This window comes from Gekko japonicus, unplaced genomic scaffold (genome assembly GCF_001447785.1).
Source record: "Gekko japonicus isolate JY-2015 unplaced genomic scaffold, Gekko_japonicus_V1.1 scaffold198, whole genome shotgun sequence".
In the NCBI taxonomy this organism is placed as follows: domain Eukaryota; kingdom Metazoa; phylum Chordata; class Lepidosauria; order Squamata; family Gekkonidae; genus Gekko; species Gekko japonicus.
The window spans coordinates 725,082-739,124 of NW_015161409.1; the positions used below are offsets into that span (position 1 = coordinate 725,082).

The 14,043-nt window shown below is 42.9% G+C and overlaps 1 protein-coding gene across 1 annotated transcript in view; it reads right to left on the reverse strand.

Moving 5' to 3' along the window:
• Positions 1-210: 210 nt before the first annotated feature.
• The window catches only part of SPATA7 (spermatogenesis associated 7), an 86,447-nt gene continuing 72,614 nt past the window's right edge, over positions 211-14,043 (reverse strand). Inside the window, exons 6-12 of the mRNA XM_015426567.1 lie at positions 12,477-12,940; positions 12,231-12,297; positions 9,063-9,136; positions 4,581-4,634; positions 2,551-2,628; positions 1,632-1,689; positions 211-796 (exon numbers count right to left, since the gene is read on the reverse strand). Coding sequence (XP_015282053.1) covers positions 326-796; positions 1,632-1,689; positions 2,551-2,628; positions 4,581-4,634; positions 9,063-9,136; positions 12,231-12,297; positions 12,477-12,940 — 1,266 coding nt within the window. The 3' untranslated portion in view covers positions 211-325. The remainder of the gene's footprint in view (positions 797-1,631; positions 1,690-2,550; positions 2,629-4,580; positions 4,635-9,062; positions 9,137-12,230; positions 12,298-12,476; positions 12,941-14,043) is intronic.

The following is a 14,043-nucleotide window of genomic DNA, read 5'->3' on the forward strand; positions in this document are numbered from 1 at the left end:
TTTTACTATAGCAAATGTTGTATCCATTTATTATAAATAGCTTTATAAATAATCACACCTGCCTTTATATATATTTAATACCCTCTACGTTTTTCGTTTTCAGCAAATCTGCCATCGTATGCAGCTGAGCTTGGCAAAAATGTACTTCTTGCCCTCTACAATGTAAGTACTCCAATCACTAAAGCCTGATTCATAATACTAGGACCCAAAGTACAAGTGGTTTCAAGTGCATCTAAAACAGGGGGGGAGGAGATGGTTTGCTAGCATTTTATTGAATGAGCAACGTCCCAGATCTTTACGCTGCTGGTTTCTTGGTACTTTGCTGCTAGTTGTTGGCTTGTTCTGCGTTGTCAGTGGTGAGGCGAAGGGATTCCGCCATGCTTTCTTGGAGTTCATCAAGTTCCTGCAAAGACTCGCTGGTTTCAAAGTCAGCGTCGCAGGTGGTAGAACCAAGTGTTGGTGGCATGGTGCATGAGGTGGCTGGGCTTTCTTCATGTGCTGGGCAAGGGGGTGGGTCCAGCCCTGCATTCAATGAGCCCCTTAGGCCTTTGGAAAAGCTCTCTTTGCCCTCCACCTTCTCGAATGCATTGCTGCATGCCGGCGGTCTCGATGGAGCTGCTTCGCTTGCTAGTAAATCCATTGCCTTTAAAAACTCCTCACTTTTTTGCCTTTGCAGTTTGTGGGGGAGCTGGAGGTGTTCTGCTGGCTCATTCCGAACTAGACCAAACCCTTCTTTTTTCTCTTGGTTGCAGCCCAAGTCCTCCTTCAGGATCTCCAACAGGTGACGCATTTTGGTCTAAGGTTGAAAAGAAGAAATGATACCAAAGTTGCTTTTAAAAAACAACAAAAAAGAGGATGTCATTTAAGAAAGGAAGGGTGAAAGATTTCGTTTTCAGAAATGAGCTTGGGCTACTGGATAACAGACAGATTAAGAGCACAAGGAATCAAGTAGCAGCTTCTTCCAATGGGTTCCTTCAAGGGGAAGGAGGAGCCGTGGCTGAGCAGCAGAGCATCTACCTGCCATGCAGAAGGTACCTTGTTCAGTCCCAGCAACTCCAGTTTAAAAGATCAGGTAAAGACCTCGGCCTGAGACCTTGAAGAGCTGCTGCCAGTCTGAGCAGACATTGGACCTTGATAGATGAAGGGTCTGACTCAGATTAAGGTCGCTCCATGTACTTACAAATGATAACTTTATTTGGAATTTCTAATAGGTATGTAAGATTATACCATGTTTTAAGAGGGGAGAGACAGAAATTTTGCGCACAAGTGTGTGTGGGAGAGTGAGCACAAATCTACCATTTAGTAAAGTAGGTTCTTAGGCACTAGCAATGACATCATTTGAATGTATGATGCTGTCTTGTACAAAGTAGTACGCCATTTATTAGTCCATCTAGCACAACTCTGTTGACAGACTGGCAGCAGCTTCCCTAGTCTCAGGCACAGAAACGTTTCCCCACCCAGTACGTGACCCCTTCTGTTCTTGGGCTGGAGGTGCCAGGATTGAACCTGGGTCCCTCCCTAGAGCAAGCATGTGTCACAGCCCAGCCCCCTTCTTTGAAAGCCTTTTGGAAACTATCTTTGAATTCATTTTCATATACTTAGCACTGTTGACTTTTACAAACAGGACCAACCTCATTGAGATGATTCTTATTTTGGTGTATGTGACGCTCAAACAGCCGTTCCAAAGCCCTTAAAAAAAAAAAGTATTAGGAATGAGGGGGTTATGCAGAAAAATCTCCCCCTCCCAGAAAATGAAATGCTAACTTAACTCCAAAAGTTCAGTGCCTTCTCTGACACTGGGAGAGCCAGTGTGGTGTAGTGATAAGAGTGGTGGACTAGGATCTGCGAGGCCCAAGTTTGAATCCCTGCTCTGCCATGGAAGCTTACTGGGTGACTAAGGGCAGGCCGCTTCCTCCCTCAGCCTAGCCTACTTCACAGTGTTGTTTTTGTGAGGATAATAGGGAGGACGGGAGTGCAATGTTATATTCTGCTCCAAGTCCCCATTGAGAAAGAAGAATGAAACATAAATATCTGAATAAAAGACATATAAATACAAATAAATATTGTGTTGGAAATATGCTAGACCTAAGCGTACGTCTTCTTGGGTGAAGTTCTCAATCGCTGTTTCACTGTTACAGAGCTCGGCAAGATGCTGTGGCTGGGGGCAGGGGGGGCGGGAGATGAGATTTAGCCCTAGTTTACTGGGCCTCCCTTGACATTAAGGTAGGACTGGGTCTCATTCACTCAATATGTGGGGACTTTGGACAAGTTGATGCTGCTCTTCCATCCAACTGCAGTTGGGCCATGCTGCTGACACAGTGTTTTCGGCCTCTGGATGCTGCTCAGGCAGTTTCCAGCGAGGACAAAGAATGAAAAAAGCAAACACAAGCGACGTGTTGGATTTGTTCCCCAAGTAGTGCCCACAGCGTTTCTTCCTCCAGCACTGGCAGCACAATGGTGATTATAAATCTCCCGATTGTTTCATTTTAGCTTTTAAGGCTACACACATTGCCACTGCAAGGATTTACAGTGAAACGCAAAACCTCCAACCTGTTAGAAAACAATCCAAGTTTCAGGATCTCATCTGTTATGTCCTGGATGAAACTCAAATACAGAAGTTCTTCTTCTCTGCACAGATAACAGGAAAATCTACTGTCAGTCTCTGAGCAAAGATATTTAGCAAACTTAAGAAGAGACGTAAACATTGGCCATTAATTTGTTATCAGTGGAAAACTGCTACTCATGGGGACATCCGGTAGTCTCTACATGTGCTGCAAAATTTACTCTGAAATGGCTGGCTAGTTTGCTGGGATTTCCCCACTAAGATCTGAGGGTCCTCCCAACAGAAGCCCACAAGTTATTGTATTTACCTGAAAGGAAGATGACCCCTGAATGTAGGATGATCCCCCTATTTTTTTAATTGCTGTACTTAACTGGAACTTGTATGTGAATTTAGGATGGCCCCCTCTTTTTTTCCATGGCACATGTGGAAGAAAACCTGGCCTTCCTTTCAGGTAAACAGGATATAACAATGCCACTTGAGAACCTGAGTTATACACAGGTGCTCAGAGCTTAAGAAAGCCAGTGTGAGGTTTCAGTGGTGGAAGGGAGGGATAAAAATGAGAAAACTAATAATCAGTCTAGGGGACAAAATGATTTCATTTCTGCCACCAGATCGAAAGAGTTGGTGGCCTCATCCACAGCACAGATGATTTAGGTGCCCTGGAGTGTTTTATGTAACTTGTTCATATATTAAGCATGACTGTATCTAGAATAGCAGACAACGGGTTAATTTCTTCTCTCTCTGACAAGACTTTTTATTATTGCCATTCTGTCAGCATGCTAAAGGTTATTTTTGTGCCGTTTTTACTAAGTGTTTATTGAAACACGACAAAACATCTCAAGTAACAGGACACTAATTTAATTGCTAATATGTCTAAACAGTAGCAGCATTATTTAGCAAGCAGATTCAAAGTAATGTAATGCAGAAAGACTTAATCGAAGTAATCAGCCATCAGCATGCAAATCTGTTAATGTGCTGCTACATTTCCTGGAATAGAAACAAATAATGTCTCTAAAAGGAGACACCTCGGTGTGTGCATGTGCGCATGTGTGTGTGTGTGTGTAGTGGGTAGGGTATGTGTGCTGAGCACCACAAATACCTTGAATAGCTCACAAGCACCTTGAATAGCTGTGGCAGTCACTCAGCTGGATCTAACATTTTTAATACTGAAAGCGTGAGTTGCACTCCTAGAGTGTCTTCCAATCATGCAGTCTACAGCTCAGGTGATTTTGAGCATGATTTCCCCATCTGGAAACCAAGCATGGAACAAGAAAGCAAGCAACAATTTGCCCCTTAATCTATGAAGGCAGGCTTCTTACCACTAGTTCCCTGACTCACCCTCCAATTGTGAAGCAAGGGTCCCAAACAGGTGGGCACTTCTGGGATCTGGAGAAGTTAGTGGGTGGCCACCACAAAATGGGGCCACATCACAAAATGTTTATTTATGTTATTTACAGTCTGCTTTCTAACTTGGACTCAAGGTGGATTACACAGAGTGAGTCAATACAATCAATGGATGTGACATTCAATAAACAATGCAACAGGATTAGGGCTGTAGAACCAACCAGAAGTCTAAAAACAGAACTGAAGCAAAACATAAGTATTAACACGACACATTAAATGATGTTAGGAAGTTCCAAGCCAAGTATCATTTTATGACGGAGGCAGTTATTTTCAAATGGGTGTTCTCTGCATATACACACAGGCAGTGCCTTCTGGATTCTTCTGAAATACCTCCACTGAAGTCAAATAAACCTAGGACTAGCTCTTTGATTTAAGAGATACACTGGGGAAGAAATGGGAACCAGGTGTCTGCACTGGGGGGGGGTTGATAATGCCATGTACTCTTTCCATGTATTCTGTGATTGGTTCTTTATCATGATGTTTTACTATTTGCAAATGGTTTGTTTTATCATTGTTGTGAACTGCCTTGGGCAGAGAGGCAGCATAGTAATTGACTAAACAATTAACTAAAGGGGAGGAAAAGAAATTTTCTGTAAGAAAAAGTGTTACTTACTCAGCCTGAATTCTTCTCATCATCGGAGACTGTCCAGAACATGGAGAAGTTACCCTAAATCATAATGGGGGGCACAGAAATCAGACACAGATGAATGTTCTATACCTAAGCATATCAGTTTCATATCAGTCTATTACAGTTTCCCTGAAAGAACTTGGGAATTATAGTTTGAAAAAGTGGATAAGAATTCTCTGTTATTGCCCTTTCAAAGAACTACATTTCCCAGAGTTCCCTGGGAAGGAGTGACAAATCTGACTTAAATCTGGGCTATGATTATGCTCTAAAAGTAAGATTGAGTAAATGTCTGGAGACTATTAGATTTTTTATCCTGTTCTTCTTCAAAGAGTTCAATGGTTTTCCCCTTTTCCATTTATCCTCACAAGCTGGTGAGGTAGGTTGGGCTAAGAGAGAGAAATCACTAGTTCAAAATTACTTGGAGAATTTCCTGGCTAAGTGGGGGTTTGAACTTGGGACTTGAAGATCCCTTGGATTTGTTTACTGTTTGGAGACAGGCAAATCATGAAAAGAATTGCTTGTATAACATCATCTATTAGATATTGAAGGTTCTATGTCTCAGAGGCCCAGAGAGGCTGTTTCTTACAGGGTTAGAATATGAGACTTTAAGGCATCTAGATTGGAAACATCTTATCACAAAGAACTTATATAACAAAAAGCCTTCAGTGTGTTTTACATAATAATGCTACCATGAGAATAACAAGACGTAATATGAAACACTGCTTCTGACAACGCTGCCTTTCAATGCAGAAAAGTACACTGACTTTTATATGCTTCATAATTTACAATATCCCCATATTCTAGTGGGAAATACTCCTCAAATAGGATTTTACGTCACTGATTTTACAAGTTGCCTATCATACAGGCTCTTATGTTGCAGAATATGCCTCTCCCCACATCTATTTGATTGTGATGCTTTTGTGCTCGTTGCAAGATGGAGCGTGAACTGACTGCATAAAGGCCTGCTGTGCCTTCCATAAAGTGAACACGCAAACACACATGCACACTAGCCTCTGTGGGAAATCCAAGAGGCTTACTGGAGAAAAAACACACACTTCTCAGCACAGGGAGGGGGGGGGGGCAGAGCAGGAAGGGGCCTCAGCTGTGTGAGGTAAAAGCTGATTAAAAAGCACAACTTTCTGAAGAAGAAATCTGTATTACTTAAAATTTATATTTGATATCCCAGCCACATTGGCAGTGGAGCACATTATACAGGAACAGGAGATTTCAACAAGACCGAAGAGGCTGAGGAATAGGGGACTGTCAGTAAGGGTATGTCTTTACTAGGCATCTCTCTCTCTCTGTCCCTCTCTCTCTCTGTCCCTCTCCCTCTCCCCAGCAGTTGTGGGACTGGCTTCAGTCTTCCAGCCCAGACTTCTTTAATATTCTTGAACGAAGATAATTCAACCCTCTTCTCCTTAACCTCAGCTCCATTCCCCTGCACTCATCCAGCTATTCCTCCCTTCTCCTCCATCTTGTCCTTGGTCTACGGTCTATTATCCAACATTTTTTAATCAAAGACTAAAACCTCTCATGGATTATTTGTGCCATGTGGTGGTGTTTACTTTCTTTTCCATCTGTAGTAAACATTAGCAGCTTATCAGCCAAAAGGCTGGTTCACCCGAGTCTGAATCAATATCCTGATTTTGTGGCCAGTGCGGAACTGCCAAGCACCTGCTCAGCAACAATACTAGGCTGGGGGGCTGTGTTCGGGCTCATAAGTTGTGTGAGCCGTATGCAGGAGGAATATAAGAAGTGCTTAAGATTGCCGAAAAGACAGATCAGTGAGTTCTAGATCAAATTAAGCTTGAACTCCCATGAGAAGCCAAAATGACCAAACTGAGGCTATTGTACTTTGGTTACATTATGCAAAGACAAGAGTCGCTGGAAAAGACAATAATGCTAGGAAAAGTTAAAAGCAGTAGGAAAAGAGGAAAGCATGTCTTAAGTCAATAAAGCATTGCATTAGCTTAAGCACTGTTCCATTAAAACATAGAATTACATGGATTGGCAAATAAGCCAATCAGAGAAGCCTTTGACTTCAGCGGGAACCACTCTCATTGGTTCCAAGCTCTGTATTCCGATTGGCTGTTATCTGTTTGTTGGGTGTGGTATTGCCCATTCAAATCATATATAAGTCAGCATTGTTCTATGTATGTTTGTCTAGGGTTGCTATGAGCTGAATAAAATGAAATCACTTGTTAAGAGCTGCCTCGATCTCAGTTCATAATAAAGACCCAACAGGAAATGGACTGACTCAATCAAGGAAGCCAAGGTTCTCAGGTTGCAAGACCTCAGCAAGGCTGTTAATGATAGGATGTTTTGAAGGTAGGGTTGCCAGCCCCCATGTGGGAGCAGGGGATCCCCTGATTTCACAGGCTCCTGCCCGAGACCAGCCAACTGGGGGAAGCCCCGCCCCCAACAGCCATGACCCAACGTCCCCAACATGATGACATTATGCAGAAGTGACATGAACATGCCAGGGATGTCACACAGCAACACTCTGTTATTTTGGGCAAAACTCTATGGTAAACATAGAGTTTTGCCCAAAATACCAGAGTGTCGCTATGCAATGTCCCCGGCATGATGACATTACTTCCATGTGACATCATCATGATGGTGACGTTGTGCATGGTGATACTGCCCTGCCCCTTCACTCCCAGAGAGCTCCCTTCCACCCCCACCAGCAAGGAGGTAAGACCTTCAACCCTATTTGAAGGATATTAATTCATACAGTCACCATAGGTCGAAAGTGACTTGATGGCACTTAACACACACACACAGATTCAATTCAATCTTCCATAAGAGCAAATGCAAGAGATTTTATAAGTTAATATTAATTTTTAAAACACCAAGCTTCAGCCCAGTGGATCACATAATGTGAATGCTGGCCTCAATTCTCTCAGGATTGCCAAACAGTAGCCATCAACCAATGGCATTACATCACTTCCAGGGAAAATGTGGAAGTGACATTGCTTTACCACAGCATTTTGTCAGTTCCTAGAGCAAACTGACATCACTTCCAGATTTCCCCCAGAAGTGACATAATGCCACCAGGAGATGCTACTCCGGTCACTGGAGTAGCAGTGGGGAATTAAAGCTTGGAGTGGGGAATCCCCCACCCCTGGAGGAAAGTTGGCAATCCAGCTCGCCCCCAACAGCCATGACCCAACGTCCCCAACATGATGACATTATGCAGAAGTGACATGAACATGCCAGGGATGTCACACAGCAACACTCTGTTATTTTGGGCAAAACTCTATGGTAAACATAGAGTTTTGCCCAAAATACCAGAGTGTCGCTATGCAATGTCCCCGGCATGATGACATTACTTCCATGTGACATCATCATGATGGTGACGTTGTGCATGGTGATACTGCCCTGCCCCTTCACTCCCAGAGAGCTCCCTTCCACCCCCACCAGCAAGGAGGTAAGACCTTCAACCCTATTTGAAGGATATTAATTCATACAGTCACCATAGGTCGAAAGTGACTTGATGGCACTTAACACACACACACAGATTCAATTCAATCTTCCATAAGAGCAAATGCAAGAGATTTTATAAGTTAATATTAATTTTTAAAACACCAAGCTTCAGCCCAGTGGATCACATAATGTGAATGCTGGCCTCAATTCTCTCAGGATTGCCAAACAGTAGCCATCAAAGGATAGGACGGGAGGATAGGACGGGAGGATAGGACGTAGAGCCTTCTGGTCTCCATCAGCTGCTTAGGTCTAGACACAGGTATGAAGGGGAGGAAGTATAGAAGCAAGAGATGCTGGAAATGAAAATAATATACTGGGAATCATTTAATGAATCAGTGCAGTGCAGGAGTTGTAATGACAGACTAAGAACTGGAAGGCCCAGATTTAAATCACTACTCTGGCAAGGAAGGGTGACCCTGGCCCAGGGTCTCTCTCTCTCAGCCTAACCTACCTCACAGGGTTGTTGTTGTGAGGATACAATGGAGGAGGGGAGCTGTAAGCTGCTTGCCCCCCCCCACCAGGGAAAAAAGCATGGTATAAATATCTAAATGAATAACTAAATTATACTGCTTTCTGCTGCTCAACCTATGACACACAGAAGAAGGAAGCAGCGTCATTTTAGTTCACCAGTGATAAAAAAAGTCCATCCCTTGGGTTAAGTTTATGGGAACTACTTATCCATCACTTGTCTCAAGGTCTCCTCCAATATTCGTTTTGTGCATTGTATTCTGGGACAGAGCAAAACAGAAGGTGTACCAACATTTTTTTTCTCTTTCAGACTTGCTGTGCAATACTAGCTTTGATCTTGAAATTTTATTGGAAGAGGAGTGTAAAATACTCTGACTCAGACTGTATGTGAACAGGCTTAATCTCCAAAAAGACACCCTCTTAGGTTTCACAGACAGGCTTGGTAATGAGACCATCCTCAACAGCAAAGCAAGAGAGAGAAGACATAAATATTTTCCTCTGAATTTCATGTACCTTGGTGAGGAGAACTGAGAAGGTGTCTTTATTCCTCCACAATTATCTTCCATGGCAGACACTGAGTCTTCTACCTGTAACACAAAGTTGTTGTTTTTTTTAATCTGTTGTTGTCATGGATGAAAAAAAGGAGGAAAGCAAGAAAGGCAGGATAAAGGGAAGCCAGTGTGGGAGGATTTGTGTCCTGCTATGTGGCAGGATCCTTCCCCCTCCTGCCCATGTTCACTTCTCCTGATGTGCTGGGACTAGAGCAACATGCTCAGGCCAATCACTGCATTCCTGCACTTCGTAGACCGTGGTCTCACAGTGAGCATCTTTCTGGCCTTCAGCACACAAGCTAGTCCACCAATGGTACGTTACACGACTTTTAAATAAAACTAATTTTTTTGCTTGTTTAAAAAGAGTAAAGGTATGCTAGACACTGGGGACCTAGAGAGAAGCAGGTTGCTCAGTAACTCTGTGTGAGGCAGAATAGTGGGAAAGGCTAGGACCATTAGCCCAATGGCATGTTTTGGTGAGGGAGGGAAGCAGCAACCTGGATAGAAACTCTATCTGGATTCCTTTCCACGTAGAAGGATTGTGTTTGTGGTTATGTGGATGCCCCTTCAGATGGCTCAGAAGAAAGTCACAATTTTAAACAACGATAACATTTCTATGAAGAGTATTACCACACTGTTTATGAGTGTGGTTGTTTGCACACATATGTGCACACACAAACATGCACTATAGGAGACAAAAGTGTAGTTTTAAAGATCTGAACAAAGAGCAGGAAGCAAACAACTGCTGGCTCCTTGGCTACACATACATACATTTTTAATGACAGTGAACATATCTTTCTAATGTGTTCATTTCCCCCATATGAGATGGTTTTACAATCTGTAATGTGTGGAAAGATATATTGTGCAAAATGGCACAGATAAGACTGAAAAAAAATGGGGAATTCATGTTTTTTATGCTTGTTCTTAACTGCTTGTGATTATACAAGGTCTTAAAATTGTACTGGAGCACCTTAAAAGCCCTGAAGGGCAGGAAGTACATTTAAAACTAAAAATAAAGAAAGCAAGAAATAGACTGGTTCTCTGCAAACTGAGACTGTATTAAAAACAGATCCTTAAAAATTAAACTCCCAATCTTGCATTCTTAAGTGCTCTGCACCAAAACAAGTAGGGCTTACCTCCTTCTAATGAAGACTCTTAGGTAGGCTTAGAAGGGTGCAACTCGCTTTAGGGTTGAATTTTTAGGGCACCCAGCAGTGAGTTGGATTGTGGCTTCTATCTCAGACAACCAATTTTTGGCTGATATAAACTGTGCCTTTCACATTAGTGCAAAGATCTCAGAGGTAAAGCACCCCCCATCACTAATCGACCTGTTAGGGTTTCTACTGGTTGTTCTGGTGATTTTTTAAAATATAGTCAAAATCCAGACGTAACTGTCACCTCACCCCCCAAAAAACAATCTAGATATTTTAGACATGAAAACATGCTCCAGTTCACTGTTTCTACTGTATGAAAATGTTGCATGCTTCAGTCCAATGCCTTATATTATGCTGATTTCTGTAAGACTCTTGTTAATTTGCAACCAAGCTATGTTATAGCCCCCCCACAATGTATAGCATATGAAGAGCTTTTTTTGTAGAAAAAGCCCAGCAGGAACTCATTAGCATAACAGGCCACACCCAACAGCAGAAGCACATTAGCATATTAGGCCACACCCCTGACAGCATAGCTCATTAGCATATTAGGCCACACCCATGCCTTCCCTTGGCTTGCCTGGGAGCCCTGCTGCTGCGGGGAGCCCGTGCAAGACCCCCCTTAAAGGGAAGGCAGTTTAAACTGCCTTCCCTTGGCTTGCCCGGGCACCCTCTGGGTGCGGGGGGCCCGGGGACAGGCCGGGGAAGGCACGGGGGAGGCATTTAAATGCCTCCCCGATCCTTCCAGGGCCCCCCGGCCTGCCCGTCTTGGAGTCGCTCGGGGGGCACTCTCCAGGCCTTCCCTCTGTATCCACACATGCAGAGGTTTTAGCTGTAGTGGGTGTGGCCAACTCTGAAGCGAGCCGGAACTCCGTTCCTATGCGTTCCTGCCCAAAAATAGCCCTGAGCATATGTCATACTTCTATGTATAGAACAGCAGTAATATTATTGCATAGAAATCTCACATTATGAGATCTGTAGACTTTCATGAGTATTTCCCCTGTGTTTACAAAGAGCAGCAAATACAATCAAGATTTTAGAGCACCATCCCTATGAGAAAGGGTGCTTCTGAGTGCAGAGAAAAGACAACAGAGGGGAGGGGTTGTCATAGAGATTTATAAAAATTATGAATGGGGTGGAGAACAGTGGATAGAGAGAACTTTTCAGCCTCTCACGTTATATGAGAATTTAGGGGTATCCAATGAAGTAGATTAATTAGATTCAGGGCATACAAAAGGATATATTTCTTCATATAATGAAGAATTACTTTATTGCATTCAAGGACCCTAGTTGAGATGGAGTAGAGAAATGGAAAACATATCCTTCAGTGGCTATGAGCTCTGGCAGCTAAATGGAATACTGCTGTGTGACAAGAACATTAGGAAGGTTTTGGCCTCCACGCCCTGCTTACAGGTCTTCTGGGGCATCTGGCTGGCCATGTGTGGGAAACGGGATGCCTGACTAGATGGACTTCTGGTCTGATCCAGCATCACTTAAGCTTAAAACAAATACAAGCGTTGGACAATATTACACATTAACATTTTACCTAGCTGTAGCTTCATCCCATGGTGCTGTTTTAATGTTTAAAGGCCTGGCACTATCTTGGCAATTGCATGGATCTTTCCCCTCTCATCGATTGTCCCGCTCTTGGCCAGGAGAAAAGTCCATGGGGAAGGACCTGAGCGTTAAGTGCTGCCCATCCTGTGCTCAGCCTTCAAATGCTACAGCAGCACCACAGGAAAGAGGCTTGTGTGCTGTTGCTGTAACATCTAAAGAACAGTTCCCTATCAGAAAGTGAACGTGTATCTGGTGCAGGCCTGACATCGAAACTAGGCTTAGTAGGTCATTTGCTGACTTGGGGTCTCTAGTGGGTAAAATGCAGGGTATAAATGAAGTAATAAAAAACCCAACTATCCCCAGGGAGGGCCTGTTAAGTGTCTGGTAGGCTGTAAAACATCGAAACATATCACTTGAGTTACCTCCTTTATGATCTTCTGAAAGTCAGCCATATCCCTTTTTACAAATTCTTCAGATTCTACTTGAAAACTGCAAAGATTAAAAAAGAAGAGAAGAAGAAGAGAAGAGAATCTTCAAAGATTAATGTGGTATATGAGGAGCCCACATTAAATGACTGGGGGGAGAGGTACACGGATGCCCCGGTACAGATTTCCATTTTTAGACTGTACAAATCAGCAATCAGATGCAGGATGAAGAAGTTTTCCCACCTGCTTAAGTCAGTCTGTGTTTCCACTTCCACATGCTGTACTGGGACATCTTTGATTTTCCGTTTGGCTGGAGTATAATATCTGTACTGTGACAGGAAGGATTTGGCATCTGATTTTAAGGTGCGCGGTGTGAATGGCTGCTGGCTGTCGGTAAAATGTTCTGAGTGTCTGTCGAGGAGATCCGCGCTCTGTACTTTGGATTCTACCTTTTGGGCCTTGCGAGGATACCAGTTCACAATGCTGTCAGAAGAAGAACTGCAGGAAACTCTGTAGGGCAGTCTTTGCAGACTTGTTGTACTTATACTTGACTGCGAGACTAAGATATTGGAGACTTTCAGAGGAGGCTTCCTGGCAGATTTTTCAGTATCACGGAAGTCCATGATGTGCCTCTCTGGAGTTGACACATACTTCTGTTCATTTGGTGCATAGGAGAGCCTCGTGTTGTTTTCTGCTTCCAATGATTCCTGGTTCTAAAAAAACACAAGCAATGATGTTCCACGGTAACACTGCTGTGTCTTTTCATTAAAATATACAATGCTAAAAGCAGCAAACAAATCATGCTTATGAAAAAATAGTGGTTGGCCTTGGACCAATTTAAAAGGGGATATTAAAATCAGTTTACAATATAAAATTGCATGCTGATTTCTATGGTTTGGACACTGTGATCTGTGGGTGCAAGAATCACAGGATCTTCCTTGCCCGCCCACCCACCCGCCATTTCTGATCCCCGGAAAGATTATTTCTGTGATTTAGGGATCAGAAATGGCTGTTCGAGGATGGGAGGGAAGATCCCAGACCATCAGTGGTTTCTGCTGGTGGTTTGTATGATCTAAACCTATATCTTCTTTTTTTGGTAATCAATAAATGCAAAATATACAATATATGGATTTTTTGTTTGGAACTGTGAATCTGGTTTATCCACATAATCTATACACTAGAAATGAAAGTTTCAAAAATGACTTTGGCTAATGTTTACCTAAACTCAACTACCTTTAATTGGTTAATTTTTCCATTAAACTACTGAACATCAGGAGAAACATGACCTCCCAATCAGAACAGTCTTTGCTGCAATTCACAAGCTGCAGGAACTCCTGTACTTACAGAAGTGAAAAATTTCAAACTTTTTTTTTTATTCCCCTGGAGGGGATTTTTTTATTATTTTTATATCACTACAAATACTACAAAGAAAAAAGGGAGAGGGGAACTACACATACTGGGATAACCCTGTTGCGTCAAAGAGTCCTCCCCAGAAGATTCCGAATCCACTTCTCCACTCGATTTACCATTGTCTTCCTCTGCTTTCCCCAGCTGGGCCCTCAGGAACTCTTTAGCTTTAAACACAGAGTCAATCTTTTCTTTATTATCCTTTATCTTAAAAGTCACTCCTTCAGGAAAAAGCCATTTATATCCAATTGAATTCGTCTGAAGAAAAGTCACCAGTTCTTTATATTTCTTCCTCCGTTGTCTTACATCAAATGGAATATCCTTCAGCGTTCTGATAACATTTCCCCCCAATTTCAGAGGTGCTCCAGACACTGCTTTCAGGACTGCATCCCTTATATGCCTC